Source organism: Pipistrellus kuhlii, unplaced genomic scaffold (genome assembly GCF_014108245.1).
Source record: "Pipistrellus kuhlii isolate mPipKuh1 unplaced genomic scaffold, mPipKuh1.p scaffold_m20_p_3, whole genome shotgun sequence".
NCBI lineage: Eukaryota > Metazoa > Chordata > Mammalia > Chiroptera > Vespertilionidae > Pipistrellus > Pipistrellus kuhlii.
In genome coordinates, this window is record NW_023425529.1 from 130,879,803 (window position 1) to 130,904,676 (window position 24,874).

Genomic DNA, 24,874 nt, shown 5'->3' on the forward strand with positions numbered 1-24,874 from the left:
CCTTCAATCATAAAATATTGAAATAGTAGAACACTGGTGCATGAATGAATAAAAAGACCATTGGAGTACAGTTTAAAGGCCCAGAAATAAACCATACACTTATGGATGTTTAACATATGGTAAAGTTAGCATCTCAAATCAATGCGGAAAATTTGTCTATGCAGTACATAGTGTTGTTATTACAAAATAGCCATGGGGGGGGAAAGATGTTCAATCCCCCTTTCCGGTCGGAACCGCCATCTTCCAGGTCGGCCCTGCGCGTGGCTCCCGGCGGCCGTGGTTGTACAGACTAATTCGCCAAAATGACTAGCACAAAGGGAAAGCGGAGAGGCACCCGCTATATGTTCTCTAGGCCTTTTAGAAAACATGGAGCTGTTCCTTTGGCCACATACATGCGAATCTACAAGAAAGGTGATATTGTGGACATCAAGGGAATGGGCACTGTTCAAAAAGGAATGCCCCACAAATGTTACCATGGCAAAACTGGAAGAGTCCACAATGTCACCCAGCATGCAGTGGGCATTATTGTGAACAAGCAAGTTAAGGGCAAGATTCTTGCTAAGAAAATTAATGTACGTATTGAGCATATTAAGCACTCTTAAGAGCCGAAATAGCTTCCTGAAACGTGTGAAGGAAAATGATCAGAAAAAGAAGGAAGCCAAAGAGAAAGGTACCTGGGTTCAATTGAAGCGTCAGCCTGCTCCACCCAGAGAAGCATACTTCGTGAGAACCAATGGAAAGGAGCCTGAGCTGCTGGGACCCATTCCCTATGAATTCATGGCATAAGTGGGGAAAAATAAAGACTTCCGTGCTGATAATAATGTTTATTTTAATTGAGTGGAAGTGTGGTGTCTTCCCCCTCCCCCATAGAATAATTAAAGAAAACTTTGTGTCACCCTAAAAAAAAAAAAAATGTTCAATTCACCACACTTATCACCAAAGCCCAGAATAAACTTGAAACAGATCAAAGATCTAAATGTTTGAAAAATAAAAGAAAAAGAAACCATAAAAGTAACTTGAGGAAAATGGAAGAAGAACCATGAAGAAGGCTAGAAAGTTGAAAACTGACATATTCAGCTACATCAGAATCATAAAGTAGATAGCAAAAAAAAAGTGTAAATAAAGTCAAATAAAAATTAATTGAAAAAAAGTGCTATTCATGTTTCAAAGGGCTGATATCTCTAACATATAAAGAGCTCCTTGAAAAGTATAAGAAAATGACCAATCACCCAGTAGAAAAGGAAATATCTATATATCTATAAATATCTATATCTATATATATATATAGATCTATCTATATAGATAGATAAATATATATATATGTGTGTGTGTATATATATATATATATATATATATATATATATGAAAAGCTATTGAACCTCACAGTAGAAGAAATGCAAAACAAACATACCCAAAAACTTATCAGATTGGCAAAAATCCGAAAAGGTAACACAAGCATACATTTTATCAATTAGGAAACTGAAACTCATTGAACCAGAGTACATTGTCTGTATTTACACAATTAATAATAGAGTCAGAAATGGCTGTGTCTTTGACTTCTCACCTAGTACTAATACAGAGTGGCCAGATTATTATGATCTCTGAACGCATAATATGGCCAGTGTGTGTGTGTGTCTGTGTGTGTGTGCACGCGCATATATACAAATATATATACTAAACGTCCAGTGCATGACATTCATGCACTTGCGGGGGGGAAAGGAGGGGAGGCTCAGCCCAGCCTGAGCCCTTTCGCAGTCTGGGTGTTCTTGGCAGATGTCCAACTGCCCCAGATGCCAGGACCTCCAGTTGAGTTGCTGGGGGTCATGGCCAGTCTGCAAACCACCAGAAGCCCCTCGCCCAGGCTGCCTCACTCCCCAAGGGAGCCCGCACACTGATCTGAGACACTCATCAGGGAAAACCAGCAGGCCCCCACCTGTGCACCAGGCCTCTATCCTACTTAATAAAAGAATAATATGCTGAAACCAGGTTGGCTCAGAGAATAGAGCGTCATCCTGCGGACTGAAATGTCCCAGATTCAATTCCAGTCAAGGGCATGTACTTTGGTTGCGGGGCACATCCCCCATGGGGGCTGTGCAGGATGCAGCTGATCGATGATTCTCATCGATATTTCTAACTCTCTATATCTCTCCCTTCCTCTCTAAAAAATCAATAAAATATATTTTTTTAAGTAATATGCAAATTGACCATCACTTCAACACAAGATGGATACTCCCATGTGGTCAAAGATGTCTTCCCCATGTGGACACAAGATGGCCAGCAGGGTAGAACAGTTGGGAGGGACCAGGCCAGCAGGGTAGGGCAGTTGGGAAAGACCAGGCCTGCAAGGGAGGGCAGTTGGGGCAATCAAGCCTGCATAGGAGGGTCATTAGAGGTGACCAGGCCAGCAGAGGAGAGAAGTTTGGGACAACTGGGCCTGCAGAGAAGGGCAGTTGGGAGGGACCAGGACTGTAGGGGAGGGCAGTTAAGGGTGACCAGGCCTGCATGGGGAGGGCAGTTAAGGGCAAACAGGCTGGCAGGGAAGCAGTTAGGCATCAATCAGGCTGGCAGGGGAGTGATTAGAGGGTGATCAGGCTGGTAGGCAGAAGCGGATAAGGGTAATCAGGAAGGCAGGCAGGCAAACAGTTGGGAGCCAGCAGTCCTGGATTGTGAGAGGGATGTCTGACCTTCCGTTTAGGCCTGATCCTAAACAGGCAGTTGGACATCCCTCGTGGGGTCCCAGATTGGAGAAGGTGCAGGCTGGGCTGAGGGACACCCCTCCCTGCCATTGCATGAATTTTGTGCACTGGACCTCTAATATATATATTAGACACCCAGTGCATGAGTGGGGTCCAGCCAGCCTAGCCAGGGGGAAGAGACATAGGTGGTTCGCCAGCCTGTCTGCTGGTTGAACTCCTGGTCGAGGGGACAATTTGCATATTAGCCTTTTATTATATAGGTTATACACTGAGTGGTCAGATTATTATGCGTTCAGAATTCATAATAATCTGGTCACTCAGTGTATATTGCCACTACATGTGCTTGGCTTTCTGTGTGTTCAGTAGATGATGATATTTTGGATACTATTTGATCTATTTTTTGTTAAAGTAGAATTTTCTATTCTCAAATTTACCAATTATATGAAAGGGATCATCTATATGATCAAACATAGTAAAACTGAACAAAATTGTTTTATATTTTATTTTCGTACCCATTGTATTATCCTAACAGAAATTTTACAGAAACTTGTTGCTTTTGAAATGTTCCTTATCTGGGTTTCACAAACCATGCTAACACTGTTTAATGCTATCAGTGAACAAAAGTAGTGCCTTGAGCCTGCCTGGGGTGGCTCGGTGGTTCAGCCTAGACCCATGAACCAGGAGGTCAGGGTTCAATTCTCGGTCAGGGCACATGCCCAGCTTGCTGGCTCAATCCCCAGTGGGTGGCATGCAGAAAGTAGCCAATTGATTATTTTTTCCCATCATTTATGTTTATATGTCTCTCTCCCTCTTCCTTCCTCTCTGAAATCAATAAAAGTATATTCAAAAAAAGCAGTGCTTGGGGGAGATAAGAGATCAACCGAAAGACTTGTGTGCATGCATATAAGCATAACCAGTGGACGCAAAACTCTGGGGGATGAGGGCATGTATGGGAGTGGGGGTGAGGGACAATGGTAAGATATGTAACATATAATACCTTAATAAAAATTAAAAAAAAAAAAAGCAGTGCTTTGACAGAACCCTACGTTTGGATGATCCTCTTCCAGATAAAGCAAACACGTTTGATTTCTCTTCTGTCTTCTACTTCAGGCATCATCTGTTTTCTATAACTGCTCCTATACCAGCAACAGAGAAACAAAAAATGATCTCTAGGACACTTAGGGGCCAAACCTTTGCCTAGTACACATGCAGCTTCTTCTTTTTCTTCCTCCTCATGCTCATTGCCTACCCTCTACCCCCTGCAAGTATGATTTCCTTTACCTTATTTATCTGTAGACTAGAAGTAGGGGGTGGGGGGGACCTAGAGGGAAGAGAGGAGGATATTTTTTTCCTTTTTTTTTTTAACCTTCATGCCAAGATAAAAAAAAAAGTTATGGCCACTAAAGGGAGGTGGGAAAATTTCAGGTAGAAATTTTCTTTGGATGTGCTGAGAGACTGTCATCTCCCTTTCCCTTCTACTTCTTGTAGTAAGTAGAACAGGGGCAGAAAGCTGCCATAATGCCAGGAATGTTTAACATTAAATCAGTGGTCATTTACTTCACTCTAGGGGAGCATATAAATGAAATAACATACTCTTGAATACAAAAAGAGCCTTCAAAAGGCTCAAATATTGGCCAAGTCTGAGATGTAGCCATTCTCATTTGCGTTGGCCTAGCCAACCCCAGTATTGCAAAAGGAGAAAGAAGATTCCAGTGCCATTTCTTCCAGCTCCTCGCTTGGCCCTAAGATTTATTAAGCTTGTGGCTTAAACTCAACAGCTCTGTTTTTAAATACCCACTCAAGCTAGATGGTTCTAAATAGAACTAATGACAGCCAGAAAGAAAAAAAAGGCCTGTAGGAACTTGCTCTGACACAGAGCTGATGTCTATAAACAGATTAGTAAAAGCGAGCAGAACATCTTTCTATCACTGTTAGTTTGTGTCTTGGCATGAAGATGAAATAAAAAGCCTCCCACTGTTCTACATATAATAAAGGAGAGTTTATTCTGTCCTCTGTCCACATGCTTGTGTTTGATTGAATCAATGTGGTGATTAATCACAAATATCCACTAAGTAATGTTAGGTGCTAAAAATTTGACTAGAGAGAGAAAGAAAATAGACTTGGAAGAGAGAATGAGTGAAAATTTTTACCTGAGTTCCTTAACAAGTTCAGATAATAATTCTTAGTCCAAACAGCAACTGGATAAAGCTAACTCCATTTTTCATTTGTAAGACAATAGGGAATGCCATGGTTACATTCTTTATTTATTTATTTATTTATTTATTTTTAATATACATTTTATTGATTTTCTTACAGAGAGGAAGAGAGAGTTAGAAACATCAATCAGCTGCCTCCTGCATGCCCCCTCCTAGGAATATGCCCACATCCAAGGTATATGCCCTTGACCGGAATCAAACCCGGGACCCTTCAGTCCGCAGGCTGATGCTCTGAGGGGTGTCGAACTCAATCAGAGAAGGGGCCAAAATCTAAAATCCAGCCTAAATCGCGGGCCGAATGGTTTACTGAACAGTCATAAACTGTCACTGTGATGGAAACGCAGCGGAGTGCAGTGATGACAGCGTGGTGCGGGCCACATTGCAAGGCCTGGTGGGACGGATTTGGCCCGCGGGCCTTGTGTTTGACACATGTGCTAGCCAAACTGGTTTCGGCCATGGTTACATTCTGAAGATGTTTTTAAATTATTTTTTGAGTGCTGATTAGTAAGCAAGAAAAAAAATTTGGACTCTTTTATTCCCTCCCATCTTCATAAAAGATTTCAGAAGGAAATTGTATAGTTTACGAGTAGAAAAAGTTAAATGCCTAAATAATTTACTCAACAAACATGTAGAAAAATTGTTGTGGAATGTAACTATGCCAATTATTTCCAAATTTGTTTGTCCTTAGAATCACCTAGAGATCTTTTAAAATGTTCAATGCTGAGGTTGCTCCCCAACCCAATTATTTTATAATCCTGTGTGGACACAGGATTCAGTAGATTTTGAAGCTCCTCGGATGACTCCATTGTGCAGAAAAACTTAGGAACCATTAGACTATGGGATGACATTTATTGTTTATCATACTAAAGCTGTCAGTGACTGTGAGTGCCATGTCTGTTATTGTTCATTAATATGTTACTTTATATAGTATAATTGCTTCAACTGTTTCTTCTACTCCAAAAAATAAAAATAAGTTTTAATGTCAGTCCTTATTAGTCTATGAGAGGCCTGATGCACAAAATTTGTGCAACAGTAGACCTTCCTTCCCCCAGCTGCCGGCGACTTTTCCTCTGACTCCGGAGACTCGGGCTTCCCTAGCAGCCCCCGTTTCGTCTGAAGGTCCTCTGGAAGGACTTCCAGAAGGACATCTGGTCTAATTAGCATATTATGCTCTCATTACTATAGATGTACTGAAATCATACTTGCTGTTTTCTATTTTCATATATCAACAGGAATTGGCAGTTATGAAGCAGATTCTCACTAATATGCGTAGTCAGCGTTCTGAGGACAGGTTACTTCTTACTAAAACGGAATCAAAAAATGTGACAGAAAATCAAAAATCAAAGATTTTGAATGTGCCTAGAGAACATGAAGATAATATATTTATACCTAAACCAACACTCTTTGTAAGTACAAAAAGAAAAACAACTTAAAATTTTAATCTGTTTTTCACTAAATATGTTTTACTTAAATCTCTTTGCCTCTTTCTTGTTCATATTGGTTTTAAACTAATTTTAGTAGTTTAATGAAAGGTCCTAGAAATATCTGTATACCTCGTATACATATTCAGAAAAGGGAAGCTTCAGTAGGATATTTATACATCCTATCTTATAGCTGATAATTGGGTTTTATTTTTCTAGTTAATATGTTGGACTTGCCCAAAAATTAACCTTAATCTCAAATTTACCTCCTTAAGTCTCCAAGGACTAATTATAGGGGAATAGGGAAGACGTGTATATAAATGTTTATTTTAATAAGAATTTCCCAGCCAGTGTGGGTCAGTGGTTGAGCGTTGACCTATGAACCAGGAGGTCAGAGTTTGATTCCCAGTCAGGGTACATGGCCTGGTTGGGGCTCCATCCCCAGTGTGGGGTGTACAAGAGTCAGCCAATAAATGATTCTCTCTCATCATTAATGTTTCTGTCTCTCTCTCTCCCTTACTCTTTGAAATTAATTTTTAAAATATACCTATTTTTTAAAGAATAAAAGGGATGCAAAGTATTGCCCATCTCCTTTTATTTGTAAAACAGTACAGTTTGCTCTGTTTCCTCATAAAGTATGAAATCAATGATATTAATGTTAAATGAAATGCTTATATTGGGTAGAAATGTATATGCACAGAAATTAGTTGAAGAATAAGAAATTAGAACAATTTGAAAGTGATGTTTTAACAAATAGTAGAAATAGCGATAGAAAGGCAATTTTAACTGCGATATTCTGATTCGGTGAGTCCTCAGAATCTATTATTTTTAAACTCCCTAGATGATTATAATAATCAGTCAAGTATGGGAGCTTCTGATCTAAGCTCTTTGATTATACATTCAGATAATGCTACTCAAGATCAATGAGGTGATTACAGAGTTCAACCTTTTAAAGTAAAAAAGAAGTGGCCAGCCTCAGTGGCTCAATAGTTAAGCATAGACCTATGAACCAAGGTTTGATTTCTGTTCAGGGCAAAAGTCTGGGTTGCAGGCTTGATCCCTATAGGGCAAGCATGTCAAACTCAAAGGCTGGGCCAATAAACAAGGTTTAAGTTTATGGGGGCTGCAAAAAAAAAAAAAAAAAAACTTTAATTTTCATAGAAACAGGTTTATTTTGATAGAGACATGCTGACTACAAAAGGCTGAAATAAATGAGTAATTGTTAACATAAAATAATAGAACACTTTAATAAAATTAATATTTTTTCTTGAACATTAACTTCCCAGACACTATTGAATAGCTACACAAATTAATAAGCATAACACAAATATACCTATTTTTCTTGTTCTCCGAAAGCAAAATATTTCCTGTTGCGCGTAGCAAACAAGTCAGTCCAAGATTAATGACGTGGCAATCGGCTGCTAAAATATTTGCTACTAATATTAGTGGAGAGAAATGGTGCACCTGCGAGTAAGGCACATAAGGGAAACAAATGCAACATGACTATAGTAATCAGACATTAACGAACATTGTAGTTCCGTTATTAATAATCCTATATAATAAAAACCTAATATGCTAAGTGTCTGGTCATCCGGTCGGCTGTTCAACCAATCAAACCATAATATGCTAATGATATGCTAAGGCCACTCAACCATTCACTATAACATGCACTGATCACCAGGGAGCAGATGCTCTGACTGGTTGATTAGCTTGCTGCTGGGGTCAGACTGGTTAGGACTGAGTGAGATGGGCCGGACATGCCCTGGAGCCCTCTCTCAGTTCCTCCCCAGCTGGCCAACTTCCTGCTCCCTCTCTAGCCCTGACTGTGCACCTCTCGAAATTCAGGACCCCTCCAGGGATGTCAGAGAGCCAGTTTCAACCCGATCCCACAGGCCAGGCTGAGTGATCCCAGTGCAGGAATTTGTGCACTGGGCCTCTAGATATATAAAACAGGATATTGTAAAAATTAAGTTATGAAATTTTTATTGAAATGTTTCTTACCATTATATTGGCTAGGCCGCAAAAATATTCGTTGTGGGCTGTATGCAGCTCATCGGCCTCGAGTTTGACATGCTTGCTGTAGGGGGCATGCAGGAGGCAGCCAATCAATGATTCTCTCTCAACATTGATGTTTCTATCTCTTTCTTCCGCTCTAAAATTAATAAAAACGTTTTTTAATTAAAATTTTTAAAAGTGACAGTTACAGTCTAGAGTAAATAAGGATAACTGCTGTAAGAATCTATATGGCAATAATGGAGACCAAGCTGACAGGACGGAGAAAACAGGAAGCCTCAGTTTACCAGCCTGGATACAAGGCAGCCATGTGAATTTCTGCAGCTGAGTCTGTGGATCTTTTCCTCGAGCAGTACATCAGCTTCTCTTTGCTTCTCTCTGTTTCTGGTTATTCGTATTTTCCACTTCCTCATTAAGTTGCTCACGGCTCCTTCTCCTGAGACGTTTCTGTGTACCTTCCCACATCTACCCTCTTAAAAGCTAGTCCTCCCTGTATTTTCCTGGAGCAAGAATCTAATTGGCACAGCTCATCCTTGTTGGGTGATATCCTTTGTGGCCAGGCTTGTGACGGGTATTAGCCAGCCTACTGAATGGCTGCCATTATAGTGAGCAGGGGTCACATGGCACCAAATAGAGCTGCCCAGGGCTGTTTATTCAGAAGGATCATTGCCAGGCAAGTTTTTCTTAGAAAGTTGGCTGAGATTATGACAGACACTCTGATGTGTCCCTTATATTACAATCTACAGGAAGAAAGCAGACGGACAACATAGATGTCAATGGGAAACATAGGGTCGGATGAAAACCACAAGATACAGCCAGAGATCTAAAGCCTTTCACCCTCTGGGATGGCTTTGCTGACTCTTCTCTGTTTTAAGCAATGAACTATTATTCCTTCTGACCCCGACCTCCCACATTTCTGACTTTAGCTTTGTAACTTGATTCTGGTATCCTGAAATCCTGACTCTAACTGGTAAATAAGTAGTAGTAAGATTTTGCCTGAAACTCAAATAAGGTTATGCAGTGAGAATGAAATGAAGAATAAAAATATAAAGTATTAATTGGGTAGTTTTTATTTCCTTCTTTGCGCTTATCTATTTTTCTACAACTTTATTTTTTTATAACAGAAAAAGTTTTAAAAGAGGTATGAGTTCAGCTATGTCCTTATGAAAATTTAGAGATAATACTATCAAATCAAGACTATGTGGTGATAATGCAAAATTAGCCCAGTCAGTATGGCCCGGCAATTAATTGTGCGTCGAACCAGAAACCAAGAGGTCACAGGTTTGAGTCCCCAATCAGGGCATATGCCCAGGTTTCAGGCTCAATTTCCAGTAGGGGGTGTGCAGGAGGCAGCTGATCAATGATTCTCTCTCATCATTGATGTTTCTATCTCTCCTATCCTTCTCCCTTTCCTCTCTAAAAAAATAACTGAAGAGGAATAACAAAATTTATTACCTGAAGTGCCAGCTTTTGGGTGAGAAGGATAAATAATCTTTTTAATATGCTAATATAAAAGAAACATTAGTGTTTAAATAGGTTAAAGAGTGGAGTTTCCAAAATAAAAATCAGTTAATTGTATATATGAATTGATTTATTATGCCCAATTGATTAAATAGTCATCTATTAGGAGTTGGCAAATTTTTCTTTAAAGATCTAGACGGTAACTATTTAGGCTTGTAGCTACATACAATCTCTGTTTCATATCCTCTTTGTTTCTTTGTTTTTTGTTGTTGTTTTTAAATGTCAAATCCATTCTTAGCAGGCAATCCAAACACAGACAGACTAGAGGCCATAATTTGCCAATCAGTGATCTCACTTAGAAGCTTCCAGTATCTGAAACATAGGATAGACAGTATCTTACTGATAAAAATATCTGGAAATGAGGAATATACATCTCATGAGAATAAGAAATCAACTTTCCAGAATCACTGTTATCTGTGTTGGAATTTATTTGAATTTAGTTGTGATTAAACATAGATACTGATATAAATGAGAAGCCACTGTGATATAGTCTATGAACAGGCCACTTGAATTTCAGACAGTCACATGACTGAAGGCAGAAGTTTACCTAGAAAGATTGAACAGATCAGTGAACTTTAATTCATACAACAGACTATACTACTTCCCTGTTTTACTCATTATTGTCACTACCAATGAATAATCCCAGTGTTCCTAAGAATGATAAATACTGCCCACCATGCAGGGTGGTTGTTGTCCGGTTATTGGAACCATATTGTTGTTACTGTAGAGGCATTTTCTTTCACATTATGTAGGGAAACTTGAATGTAGACTCTCATGAGACTTTATGTCCAAATTTAATATTGTAGAACTGAGAGGCTTCTGTGATGGCAGACCAAAGCATCATTCATCCATTTATTTATTCAAAAAATGTTTATCGAGCACCTCCTTTGTGCCAAGCACTGTTCTGAGTGTTAAGGATATAAAGATTTCTGCCACATTCTCACATTCTTGTAAGGTGAAGAATTATTGAATATTCAAAAATGTAATTGTATTCAGTGTCAAAATTATGGATAATATAGGGATCCTTCACTAAATACTTTATTATTGTATATCATTAATATATAAAGCATTTAGATTTTTAAATGACAGTAGAAATAAATCTATTCATTTAACTAACATTTATTGAACAATATTTTATGACTTTAAGGAAAACACAATTTATTGAGTGACTAATTCAAATAAACAATTGCAAGAATGATAAAACAAGTTAAGTATTGAAGGCTTTAAGTTCTTAAAAGGAACACCTTCCCTCGGCGGCCAGCACCAGCTAAGATAAAGATGAAACAAAATACACACTAATTTTTTAAAGGTTAAGCATCATTATCCAGGAATTGCTTTCCACTGCTATTTCAATGACTTAAGCAAGTTGTTCAGACTTTCAGATAAGCATTAAAGACCTAATATTTGGCCCTTTGGAGTCATCAGGGAACTAAATTACTTCTACCTTTCTCTTCAACCATCCTTGGTATGTGGCTTCTATCTTCAGATTCACAATATGCTTGCTGTAGCCTCAGCCATCACATCTGCATTGGAAGCAGGAAGCAGAAATGGGTAATATACAATCTCCCTCCTAAAAGCGTTTTCATAAGTTCAAACGAACATCTACTCACATCCTATTGGCCAGAACTTAGTCACATGGCCATCTCAGTAGCAAAGGAGGTTGTTTAATGTAGTTTTTACCTGGGTGAGCCCTTTACTCTGGTAATAAAATTAGAGTCCTCTTATTAAGAAGGGGAAAGTAAATATAGGCCAGGCAGCCAGCAGGTTTTGTCACAAGGTCTTAATTCATTTTTATATCCCCATCACCTAAAACAAGGAACTGGCACAGAGTAGGTGCTCAATGAAGTGCTATTAAACTAATATCAACTACAAATCATTTAGTTTATGTAGGAGACTGTCAAGAGACTGGATTAGAGAAGTAAGTATGTATTAGATGCTAAGGGGCCCTGTATTCTAATTAGTAGTTAGAACATGACAGTCAAAGTGAGGTGCCCCCACAGTAACCTAGGGATGGATAGGAACATGGGAGCAGGCTATAAAATTAATTTTAATCAAAGATCTGAAAAGTCCATTTAGGAAGTAGAAAAGCAGTTAATCCTCAGGACGAGGTACACCGGTGGCAAATCTACTTCATTAACACATCTGAAGAAAGAATGTACTGGAGGGAGAGGAATGGAGGGAGAATGGTCTGCAAGGGACCAACACAGATAAAAGGAATCAGAAGTACTGTCTGCCATTAAATTCTTTTACTGCCCTTTTGGAGTCTTAAGGTTCCTTTTTAATACCGAAAGTTTTATTTAGCTTCTTCCCAAATACAGATAGTAGTAATAAAACTTTTAGTATCAGTTGACTAAGAAAGTGGAGATGTACAAATTCTATACCCTTTGCTATAAACTCGACGATCTGTAACTTGGTGTGTAGAAGTGGCTTTTAGATTTTTATTTATTTATTTATTTATTTATTCATTCATTCATTTATTTAGTCCAGGAACCATAGTTAAGAAAACCATTTTACATCATGACTTAGGGAAGAGCACAGTTTCTCAGGGCACAGCTTAATCCCTGCAATGGCAAAGTACTCTGATATTTTGTATTCTAGTCCAGTGGTTGGCAAACTCATTAGTCAACAGAGCCAAATATCAACAGTACAATGATTGAAATTTCTTTGAGAGTCAATTTTTTTAAACTTAAACTTCTTCTAACTCCACTTCTTCAAAATAGGTTCACCCACACTGTGGTATTTTGTAGAAGAGCCACACTCAAGGGGCCAAAGAGCCGCATGTGGCTCATGAGCCATGGTTTGCTGACCACTGTTCTAGTCTGTGCGATTATTTTTCTTCCTTAAATCTGGTCTTATATTTTTTTACCCATAGATTAAGAAGCTACAGGGTTTTTTTTCCTTCCAGTTTTATTGAGATATAATTCAAGAGACCTACAATTTCACAAACACTGGTTCTTCTGTGACTGTGATTGTGAGAATCTTAGATTTGCTGCTGACTCACCTTTCTTCAGTCACCCAAACCTCTCAATCTGATTACAAGAGAAGTAAGCAACTCCCCAACTTTACTCTAATTTTTCTTTATGGTCTGTGACTTAGCTTTAAAAAAATGTAAAATAAGACTGGCAAAAGTAACAGGCATTCCTGGCCAACGGACAATTACATTTCTCATCACCAGTTAATAAACTAGCATTCAGCTCAGCCCCCTTTGAATTCTCTTGATAGACAGCACTTGGCCTTTCCCTATCAAGGAAATTTCTTTCTCCTTTAATACTAAGGACTTTGGACTTTTCTTTCCAAGAAAGAACTCTTAAGTGTTTTAATGCAGTTTTGCATTTTAGAAAGATAAGCTTGGACAGATCATGGACTATGAATTGAACAGAATAGAAGAGAAAGCCAAATCAGAGTTAAGAAAATCTGGCAGGAATTAAGCCAGAAATGATAAGAGCCCAAGGTAAGCCAATGGGGTCAAGATAGTAACAGAATGAGGAATTTAAAAGATTTTCAGTAAAAGGTAGGGACTGTTTAAAATAGATGTAGCAAGTGAAAAGGAGAAATCTAAGATGAAGAAGAAAAGGACATTTCTGGTTGAAGTGACTGAGCAAAGTATAGTACTTTTTACCAAGAAAGAGAAGATAGATGATTGGGGATTCGTTTTGACATACTGAATTTTAGTTGCCTGTGGGGAACACCATGTAAAAGCATTTGTAGCTCAGGTTTGAGCTGTGGTAAAAAGGCGGCAATTTGGGGAGGAGGGGGAGTATTTGGTGGGAACTGAAGCTGACTTATTTGGTGGTCTTTGAAGCTGGCCAAGGGCATGGATAGGTCAGGAGGAGCTGACCACTGATGTCACTTCCAACATTTTATGTATCAGCTATGGCATATGAAATTATGAAAAACATAAACTTAAAAGTATCATACTTATCTATGTGCCTACATGCATATATATACATTTAGAAATGTAGTCCTTTATAACTTTAAACAGATGGAAGTGGGAAAGCAGTAAGCTTCATATTTAACATATTGTCATCTATAAAATAGACTGCTTTGACTGCCTGTGTAGGACCCTATATAAGGAGTTCTGAGTACTTTGTTCTGTAAGTCTACTTTCCTTGCCTTTTTGTTACTATTCTGTACAGCCAAGCTCTTTGTACACTAAAATGATTCAGTAGTGAACCCAAGAACTGTGGTAAATACTTAGCAATTCAGGAGAGCCAAAGCACAGTGATTTGGATCTAGTCATTAATTAATAAATATTTATTGAATGAATGAATGTCCATATATAGATAGATGAGACTGACAAAAAAAAAAAAAAAGATGCTGTGTCCTTGATTTTTTTTTTTATAATTCTCTTTGAAAATAGAAACAATTCATATGATACTCACTTCCATAAAATATGTTAAATACAGGCTTTGAGCCAGAAAACACAGATGTGTATTCTTTCTACAGACATACCAGGTGGGAGATTATTTCTCACAAAACATAAAACCTTTTGTTCCTAAAGTATCCTTCTGAATTAGGAAAAGTGATTATTTACTGTAATCTTACATAAGAAGCCCCATTGCATATTGGTACTTAGTTCTATGAATTGCCTTTCTTATCCTCCTAGTAAGCATTTTACTTAATTTTCTCTTTTTCTTTTTAACAGACCAAAAAGGAAGCACCTGAGTGGTCTAAGAAACAAAAGATGAAGACCTAGTGTTCTGAATGGATTTGCTATATCGCTATTTACTCCTGAGACCTAGTGTTCTGAATGGATTTGCTATATCGCTATTTACTCCTGAAGTTCTTTTTCTGATGAACAAGAAGTTTATCTTAATCATGTGCTTGGCATTTTTAAAATAACTAATATAAAATTTATTTTCACTGAATGGTAAATTAACAGATTTCAGCATAATAATCAATATGTATAAAATGCAAACAATAGTATACTTTAATATTTGGTTTTATATATTTTGTTACAAAATAAATATACTATAGACTGATTAAAATTTGTACCTTTCATTGTTTTCAAGGTTTTTTAAATTGTGTGGCTTATAAATACACAGGTGTTACATTGGTGAATATATTTTCTAACAGTATAAATTTCAAGTTTAATATCATAACAAATACCAAAACACCTTTCATTTTTTAAAATTAAGAATTACTTATGAAATCTATTGTAAAGCACTTCTTGTGCTCATTAATGGTGGTCAGATACCATTTATTTGATATTGTATTAACCAATAAAATCTGGTAGAAACTTTGTTATTTCCTTTGTCCAGGTCAGGTAGCTCAGCTGGTTAGAGCATGTCCCATACACAAAGGTTGCGATTCAAACGCCAGTCAGGGCACATACAGAATCAACCAATGAATGCACAAATAAGTGGAACAACAAAAAAATCAATGTTTTGCTCTAACTGGTTTGGCTCAAATAAGTGGAACAACAAAAAAATAGCACCTGGGTCTGCGGACTGAAGGGTCCCAGGTTCGATTCTGGTTGGACATGTACGTTGTTTGTGGGCACATTCCCCTCCCCCGCTTTTTTTTTTTCTTTTTTTTTTCTTTTTTTACCTACTGGTAAATATGAAGTAGGGGGTGTGCAGGAGGCAGCTGATTGACGTTTCTCTCTCATCGATGTTTCTAACTCTATTCCTCTCCCTTCCTATTTGTAAAAAATCAATAAAATACATATATTTTTTAAATTGATGTACCTCTCTCTGTCTCATCCTTCTCTTCCTCTAAAATCAATTTTAAAAATGTTTTAAAGAAATAAAAAGTTTGTTATTTAATTGGTCAAATAAAAATTCAGTGGAAAGGTCCTGGCTGGATGGCTCAGTTGCTTGAACCATTGTCCGTACACCAAAGGCTGTGGGTTCGATTCCCAGTCAGGGCATATACCTAGGTTGCCGGTTAGATCCCCAGTTGAGGCAAATACAGAAGGTAACCAATTGATGTTTCTTTCTCACGTCTCAGTATGATTTTCTCTCATCATAAAACATGCTCCATTTCTCATCCAAGAGATACAATTTAAAGGAAAAGGGACTTAGAGGAAGAAGGAGAGATATTTATCAGGTTTTTCTCAATTACTACTGACAAATGACTGGATAATTTTTTATTCCCCCTGGGGAGTGGGGGTCAGTCCTTTGAATTGTGGGATATGTAGCAGCACCTCTGCCCTCCACCACTAGATGACAGTAGCACCCCCTCCTCAGTTGTGATAACTAAAAATGTCTTTTGTCCCCTGGGGACAAATCACACACCCCCTAGTGAAGAACCACTGATATGCATATCAATGATTATCTTGGTAGATTTGAATAGAGAATACTATCTGTTCAATGTGTTCTTTGAAAGTCACATTAGCATAGGCTATTAGTGAATGTGAGAGAACAGAAAAAGCCTTTGATAATAAATTCTTGTAAATCTGTTGGTGGCCTGAAAACCCAAATCTCCTTCCCTGGTTTCATATATATTATGACTTTGCAACATAGGTTTGTGAAAATGGCCTTTGTCCAGCATGCATCCTAAATCCAGGATACCCGGATTCTTTTTTTCTTATTTTTCTTCTTTTCTCTTCTCTTCTCTTCTCTTCTCTTCTCTTCTCTTCTCTTCTCTTCTCTTCTCTTCTCTTCTTCTCTTCTTTTCTTTTCTTTTCTTTTCTGCAAAAAGCTTTATTGTTTCATTTGGTCCAGTGTGAGGGAGAGGGCTCCAAGGTGGATAAAAGAATGGCTAGTAGTTTCAGGAAGAGGCTCAGGCAAAAGCCAGAGACTTGGGGGGGGGGGGGGGGGGGGGGGGGGGGGCCTCTGAAAGGTTTCTGGGCTCCAAAGGCTCCTAGTCCTGCTTGAGGGTGAGCCTTTTGAAGAGATACTCGCCCAGCCAGGCCTGGGGGCTGGCCAGCCTGTGGATGTGAGTCAGGTGGTCGCCCATCTTCTCGATCAGTTTCACCTCCTCGTCCAGGAAGTGGTTCTCCAGGAAGTCGCAGGCGTGAGGGTCTGCGCGGGAAGAAGCCAGAGCATGCAGCTCCAGGAGGGCCTGGTTCAGGCTCTTCTCCAAGGCCAGGGCAGATTCCATGGCGTCCAGAGTTTTGGACCAGTCATCCTGGGGCGGTTTCTGCACGTGCTGGTAGAGAACGCGGCCGCCTCGCTGGTTCTGCAACTTTAGCAAACGCTCCTCGCCCTCCCGCTTCTTCTCCGCCAACTCGCGGAAGAAGTGGCCCACGCCCTGCAGGGCCAGTAGCCCAGCCCGAGGTAGTTGTAGGAGGCCTTCAGGTACAGATTGATGAGGCAGTTGACCGAAGCCTCCACGTCAGCGGAATAATTCTGACGAATTTGGGAGCTCATGGTGGTTCAGTAATGAGGCTTTCAGGTAGAAAAAAAAACAAAACAACCAAAAAACCGGTGTGTCGTCTGGTCCCTGAGGTGGCGCTGACAGTGGTGACTAGATGAGACGCAGGAGAGTGGCAGGAGGCTGGAAGAACGGTGTCCCTGGGTGTGTTCCGTCCAAACACTGTTGAAGAAAGAGACAGATCCGGGACCTCCGAGTGCGCTGCTGTCTACCCTGATTCTTTCATTAAAACTAAGTTAACTTGTCCTGGATGGTGTGCCTCCGTTGGTTGGGCATCCTCCTGTGCACCAAAAGGTTGCTGGTTCAATTCCTAGTCAGGGCACATGCCTGGGTTTCAGGCTCAATCCTGAGTTGGATATGTGCTAGAAGCAGCCGATCAAATATTTCTCCCTTTCCCTTCTTCTTTCTCTAAAAGGCAATAAAAAACCTTTTTTAAAAAGAAATCTAATTTGCAGACGTAATTTATTTTCTTCTAAGATGCTAGAAGAAAAACATTTTTCAACTCTACTAACCTAAAAGTATTTTATAATTCTATCAACCCCATTTGTCATATCTATATATTTTAATACAAGGGAATAATGATTGATTATCCAGGTTAGAATAATAGTGTGGATAGGCATAGATGTAGGAAAATACAGAGCTTATTTAAGAAATAGAAAGTATAGTGATAAAGAAATTGAGGAAGTCTTCCTTCAAATCCTTAATTTTTTCCCTCTTTCCTTTTATTTCTAGAAATACTCTTTGAAAATTTATTTTAGCCAAAACCGGTTTGGCTCAGTGGATAGAGCGTTAGCCTGTGGACTCAAGGGTCTCAGGTTCGATTCCGGTCAGGGGTATGTACCTTGGTTGTGGGCATCTCCTGGGTGGGGGTGTGCAAGAGGCAACTGATCAGTGTTTCTCTCATCTATGTTTCTCTCTATCCCTCTTCCTCTCTGTAAAAAATCAATAAAGATGTTTTTTTAAGTTCATTATTTCTTACCATAATAACTATTAATAAATCTCAGGGTTAGATTATGATATGAAAACTTTTCATGATCCAGAGGATAAAAGCATGGAACAGATTGGAATTTCAACAGGAAGGGAGGGGTAGATTGGTGGGAAGAGACCAACCAAAGAATTTGTATGAATATATGCATAACCCCTGGACAAAGGATTGTGTGGTGAAGGCCTAGAGGAGAAGATGAGGCTCTGGAAGAAGCCAGGGGAAAGAGGAAAGACATTTGTAATACTTTTATTTAAAAAAAAAAAAAAAAAAAAAAAAAAAAAAAAAAAAGCCGAAACCATAAAAAAAATTCCTCTCTGTAAAAAATCAATAAAATATATTTAAAAAAGAAGAAAAAAGAAAGAAAGCTAGCTTTTCAGAAGACATTGTGAATTTTCAATTCAGATGCCACTCATTCCAAAAAGTTTTTGCTGTTCCACCATAATAATCTGAACTATGTACTCTGTACTCCAAGCATGTCAAACTCCTGGCCCACAACGAATATTTTTGCGGCCCAGCCAATATAACAGTATGTAAGAGACATTTTAATAAAACTTTCATAACTTAATTTTTATAATATCCTGTTATACATAATTTTTTAAAAATACACTTTTATTGATTTTAGAGAGGAAGGGAGAGGGAGAGAAATAGAAACATCAATGATAAGAGAGAATCATGGATCAGCTGCCTCTTGCATGGTCCCCACTGGGGATAAAGCCCACAATCTGGGTATGCGCCCCCAGCAGGAACCGAACCCGGGATCCTACAGTCCCCAGGCCGATCGATGCTCTATCCACTGAACCAAACCGTCCAGGACTGTTATACATAATTACTAATAACAAACTACAATGTTCACTAATGACTGATTACTATAATCCTGTTGTATTCATTTCCCTTAGCCATTTCTCTCCACTAATACTAGCAGTGAGTATTTTAGCAGCCAATTACCATGTCATTAGTCTTGGATTGACTTGTTTGGTGTGCACAGCAGGAAATATTTCACTTTTGGAGCACAAGGAAAATAAGCTTATTTGCTTTGCACTTATTAATTTATGCAGTTATTCAGTGTCCGGTAAGTTAATGTTCAAGAAAAAATATTAATTTTAATTAAAATGTTCTATTATTTTATATTAACGATTACTCATTTATTTCAGCCCTTTGTAGTTAGCATGTCTATCGAAATAAACCTATGTTTCTATGAAAATTGAAGCTTTGGTTTTTTTCGGGCCACATAAACTTAAACCTTTTTATTTGGCTCATCTTAGCCTTTGAGTTTGACATGCTTGCTATACTCTTTAATTCTGCATACTGTATTGTATAATAATTGTTTACTTTCCTTTTCCTTTAGGAAAAGAATTCTTATGCTTTTTTTGGCTCTTGGTTTTTTAGCACTGTGCCTTGAAGTTTAAAAAAAAAAAGTGTTTATTTGATGAATTTGGGCAGATAAGATATAACAATATCATTTTTTCTTATGTCTTCAAAATTAAAGAAGAGCCAAAAACCGGTTTGGCTCAGTGGAGAGAGCTTCGACCTGCGGACTGAAAGGTCACGGGTTCGATTCCGGTCAAGGGCATGTACCTGGGTTGCGGGCACATCCCCAGTGGGGGGTGTGCAAGAGGCAGCTGGTCGACTGGTTTCTAGGGATCAAGCCTGTAACCTTGGGCATGTGCCCTCAAATGGAATCTAGCCTGGGACCCTTTGAGCTGCAGGCCAACCCTGTGCCCACTGAGCCAAACCACCTAGGGCAAGCTCATTTTTTAATATCACTACAACCCTTGCCTTTCCTCCAAATTTCCAGACCTTCCTTTTTTCACTTTTATTTTCGTCTTTCTTTTTTGAATACTGTAAAAAACAAAAAACAAAAACAACATAAAATTTACGTTCTTTCCCATTTTTAAGTTTATAGTTCAATAGTGTATTCATATTACTGTGCAACATACCTCCAGAACTTTGTAACCTTTCAAATTTGAAACTCTATACCCATTAAACAATTATTTTCCCCTTCCCTGTCCCTGGCAACCCAACTTTTTGTTCCTATCTCTTGTACATGGAATATTTGTCTTTTTGTGACTAGCTTATTTCACTTAGCATAATGAAATGAAATGTCCTCAAGGTTGATTGATGTTATAGCATGTGTCAGATTCCTTCCTTTTTGAAGCTGAATAATATTCCATTATATGTATACACCATTTGTTATTCATTTATCCCTCGATGGGCATCTTGGCTATTGTGAATCACCTTACTTCTTATCTATTACTGAATCCTCTCCTGGTCTTTCTTGTATAAAAATAAATAAAAACAAAATTAACATAACACTTTTTTTCTTGCTAAATATCAAAAATAAAAATGCCCAAATGTAAGAGTAATAGCTAGGATTATCAAGCTAATTCTCTGCAGCTGCTCTTACATGCTCTTTACTCCTTAATTAACCTTCATAGTAACTTTGCCAATTAAGCATTATCTTCATTTTTAAAAACTCGAAGAGTAACTTAATGGCCCAAGATCAGTCACGTGATAAATAGCAGAAACAGATGTGAGTCCTTCAGGTGGTTTGATTTGCAATGGCCATGCTTTTTGCAGGACACTACAGGCTTCTCAAACTGTGCACCATACCCCCACCTCCCACTTCCATGGGGTGGAAAGACGAAGGGAAAAAATCTTACTCTATCAGCTTGTTTTTGCGAGGGAGTGAGAGGGAGAGACTTAGCATAGTTTAATTTTTGTTCAACACAAGTTCATAAATATGAAATCTATTCCTGAAGATTTTAATATTATAATGATAAAAGATTATAAAGTTAAAGAGTTCTCACAATAGAATACTATGCTGCAGTAAAAAAGAAGGAATTCTTACAATTTGTAACAACATGGATGGAACTGGAGAGCATTATGCTAAGTGAAATAAGCCAGTTGGAGAAAGATAAATATCATGTGACCTCACTCATTTGTGGAATATAATGAACAACATAAACTGATGAACAAAAACAGATCCAGAGACAGAGAAGCATTGATCAGACCATCAAACCTCAGAGGGAAGGTAGGGGAAGGTGGGGGGAAAGGGAAGAGATCAACCAAAGGACTTATATGCATCCACATAAGCCTAACCAATGGACACAGACACCAGGGGGGTGAGGGCAATGGAGGGATAAGGACACATATGTAATACCTTAATCAATAAAGAAATTAAAAAGAAAATAAAAATAAAATTAAAGAGTTCTGTGACTCTAGTAGTTCTTCCTATGTTAATGGTACATGGTTAATTTTTCAGAACCAGCATCTATGTGTTTTATTTATTTTTGAAATTTCTTTATTAACTAAAGAAATTAATTATGTGCCCTTTTGCCCCCATTATTCCCTAAACCCCTTCTACTGCCTTGTGGCCCCACCCACTGGTCATTCATGAAGGTCACTCTGCTGTCCGGCCTAATTTAGCATATTAGCTTTTTATTATATAGAATAGCATTTTAATCTGTTTTCCAAGTTCATGTTTTATAACTACCTTGTATAAATTGGAGATTAAAAATTATAGTGTAAAAAAGAAAAGACTGTTATTCGCTATGGACAATGGGTTGGAGAGAGGCATGAGGTGATTTAGAAGGGAGATCAGTGAAGAGACTATTTTTTTTTTTTTACTTTGCCCAAATTGTTTATTTTACATAACAAGTTTACTTTTCTAAAAGTATATAAACAATAAACAAAGCGAACATTCAATCAGATCTTAACTGCCAAGTATTATCTGTCCTGGAATTGTTCCATTAAGTTCCAGAGTCTATGCATCTTAAATTCAATAATCGTCATCTTCATCAGAGTCCATTACTTTTCTTCTGTTGAATTTAACTGTGGTTTTCTTTTCTGTTTGTTGGCTTACTTTTTCAAGGATTTCTATTAAACCTTGTTCTGTTACCTTCCCATTTAGTTGTCCATATCTTGCCATCTGTATAAGGTAATTCTCTACTCCTTTAGTTTTTTCGGGCTTTACAAGTGCTAAGTTGCTTAACCCGGCCCGGGCTGACTGGTCCAGAACTTGAGCTAAGATACTGTTTCTCATTTCTGCTTCTCTGTGCTTGGCTTCCTGTTGTGCTGCATCTCCAGGATCCCCGTGCTTGGCCTGCAGCTCCGCCAGCCTCTGCTTCCGCAGAGCCTCCAGCTCCTCCTCCGCCATGGTGCGACCGTCGGGGCAGGACAGCCACCACCCGCTCCGGCCCGCTCCGAGTTATCGCCCACGGCCGGCCGGGCCGGTGAACGCGGCCCCACCCTCTCAGTGAAGAGACTATTGACATAATTTAGGGAAGAGGGCCTGAGAGCTTGAACTAACGTGGTGATAGAAATTCACATACAGGGAATAAAATATAAAATATAAAAGCAAAGAAGTAGAAATCTTTTTAAAATCTTAAATTAGAATTTTCTACATTCTGGATTTAGTTCATTCCTTCTTCATGGTGACATTCAGCTTAATTCAGCTTAATTTTGCTTGTAGACTGGATGTTAGATGTGAAAACTTGATTTGATTAAAGTTAACATTTTGGGGGGCAAGGATACCATCTAGGTGTTGTTTTATACTTCAGGTTACATCATGTCAAGAGGCACATGATTTCAGGTTGTCCCAATCTTAATAGAGAGCTAAGGTTGACTAGGGAATATGGGGAGTTATGTCCTGTTATAAAGATCCCTATTATCCTTGTATCTAATTGCTTTGGCATTCACTGCTGATTAATGCCTGGGATCATTGATTTCATTAGGGGTTATTTTCCGTTTCTTATTTTTAAACATCTTTATTGAGGCACAATTGTTATATAATACACCAGACATTTTAAAAGTGTGCAGTTGGATAAACATTGATGTATGTATGAACTCATGAGAACATCACCATCAAGATAGTGAACCTCTCACCCCAAGACCCTTTAGTACATTTAGAACTTTTCATAACCAAAAGTTTTAACTTTTGGAAAAATCATCAATAGAACTTGATGATTGGATGCATGGGGGTTAATGAGAGAAGGGTCTGGGACGACTCCTAGGTTTGTACTAGGAGCCACTAAGTAGATGGGGTACCATTTGTTGAAACTGAGAACGCTGGAGAGGAAAAATGATGAATGAACTCATACATTTTCAGTTCACAATGGGACATCCAAGTTTGGATGTCAAGTAGGTAGGTGTTAAAAGAAACAGTTTGGACTAATATAAACTTGGAAGTATCGGCATATAGTAACTGAAGCCAGAGAGTAAGAAATTATCAAGAGAATAAGTACAGAAGAGAAAAGGGATTTAAAGGGGAAAAGAAACTGAGAAATTTGATTGTTTTATTATGATTAGTTAGGAGAGGAGCCTCTAGTTGAGATATAAGCTAAGAATGCCAATATATGATGTTTCAACAAATTTAACTCAAACATTTTTTAAAATTTTATACTGATTTGAGAATATTGTACCAACCTTGCATCCCCAGAATAAATCACACTTGATCTTTTAATGTGTTGCTGGATCTAGTTTGCTAATATTTTATTGAGAATTTTAGCTTCTATGTTCCCAAGGGATATTGGCTTATATTTTTACTAGTGGCCTGGCACGGGGGGGTTGTCCCTCAGCCCAGACTGCACCTTCTCCAATCCAGGATCCTTCTAGCAATCCAGGACTCCTGGTTCCTAACAACTCACCTGCCTGCCTGCCTGATTGTCCCTAACCATTCTGCCTGCTGGCCTGACTGCCCCCAATTGACCCCCACTGATGGCCTGTTCTTCCCCAACTGGCCCCCCAATGGCCTCACCCACAACTGCCTTCCCATCCTGACCTGATCCCCCATAACTGCCCTCCCCTCTTGGCCCGTAACCGCCTCTACCTCAGCCCCGCCACCATGGCTTTGTCCAGAAGAACGTCTAGAAGGTCTCCTGGAAGGTCTCCCAGTCTGATTAGCATATTACCCTTTTATTAGTATAGAGAGAGGCCTAGTGCATGGGTGGGGGTCAGCTGGTTTGCCCTGAAGGGTGTCTGGATCAGGGTGGGGTTCCCTTGGAGGATGGGGTGGCCTGGGCAAGGGGCCACACCCCATTAGGGTGGGGGTCCCCAGTGGGGATGGTGTTAGCCTGGATAAGGGACTCGGGCAGTTTTCAGGGCATCCACGCCCCCATGGTGTGAGGGTTCCTGCTGGGGGGGCATGGCCAGCCTGGTTAAGGGGCTGAGGGCCGTTTTCAGGCTAGCCACACGCTCTTCAGGGTGGAGGTCTCCACTGAGGTGCCTGGCCAGCCTGGGAGAGGGGCTGATGGATGTTTGCAGACTGGCCACGCCCCCTCCCCCCCTCCCCGGTGGAGTTATAAGCAAGCTGTTCAGATTTAGTTATAAGCAGGCTGTTCAGATTTTCTGATTCTTCCTGATTGAGTTTTGGAAAATTGTATGTTTCTAGGAATTTATCCAGTTTGTCCAGATTGTTCAATTTGTTGGCATATGTTCATAATATTTTCTTACAATTCTTTGTATGTCTGTGGTGCTGGTTGTTACTTCTCCTCTTTCATTTCCGATTTTATTTATTTGAGTCCTCTCTATTTTTAGATGAATCTGGGTAAAGTTTCATTAATCTTGTTTATCATTTTAAAGAATGAGCTCTTTGTTTCATTGATTTCTTTGTATTGTTTTTTTAGTATCTATGTCCTTTATTTCTGCTCTAATCTTTATTATTTCCTTCCTTCTACTCTCTTTGAGCTCTGTTTATTGTTCTTT

General features: G+C 38.9%; 2 protein-coding genes and 2 pseudogenes across 3 annotated transcripts in view; 2 read left to right on the forward strand and 2 right to left on the reverse strand.

Moving 5' to 3' along the window:
* PIBF1 (progesterone immunomodulatory binding factor 1) overlaps positions 1 to 14,850 on the forward strand; it is a 190,450-nt gene extending 175,600 nt beyond the window's left edge. Inside the window, exons 17-19 of one of the 2 annotated variants that reach the window (XM_036457160.2) lie at positions 6,145 to 6,318; positions 14,513 to 14,562; positions 14,610 to 14,850. In XM_036457160.2, coding sequence (XP_036313053.1) covers positions 6,145 to 6,318; positions 14,513 to 14,562; positions 14,610 to 14,709 — 324 coding nt within the window. In that variant the 3' untranslated portion in view covers positions 14,710 to 14,850. Of the gene's footprint in view, positions 1 to 6,144; positions 6,319 to 14,512 lie in introns of both variants that reach the window. The other variant, XM_036457161.2, reaches the window with a different exon arrangement.
* On the forward strand, positions 213 to 12,233 carry LOC118729744 (annotated as a pseudogene).
* Positions 14,851 to 16,623: 1,773 nt separating the features above from the next.
* Positions 16,624 to 17,416, reverse strand: LOC118729982 (annotated as a pseudogene).
* Positions 17,417 to 21,812: 4,396 nt separating this feature from the next.
* On the reverse strand, positions 21,813 to 22,419 carry LOC118729984 (programmed cell death protein 5-like). The gene has a single exon (XM_036457593.2). It carries the CDS (start codon positions 22,326 to 22,328, stop codon positions 21,951 to 21,953), a length of 378 nt encoding a protein of 125 aa, XP_036313486.1. The 5' UTR covers positions 22,329 to 22,419; the 3' UTR covers positions 21,813 to 21,950.
* Between the last annotated feature and the right edge of the window lie 2,455 nt (positions 22,420 to 24,874).

Excerpts from the sequence above, each read along its gene's own strand:
- LOC118729984 (XM_036457593.2), bottom strand. The coding sequence starts at position 22,328 with ATGGCGGAGGAGGAGCTGGAGGCTCTGCGGAAGCAGAGGCTGGCGGAG.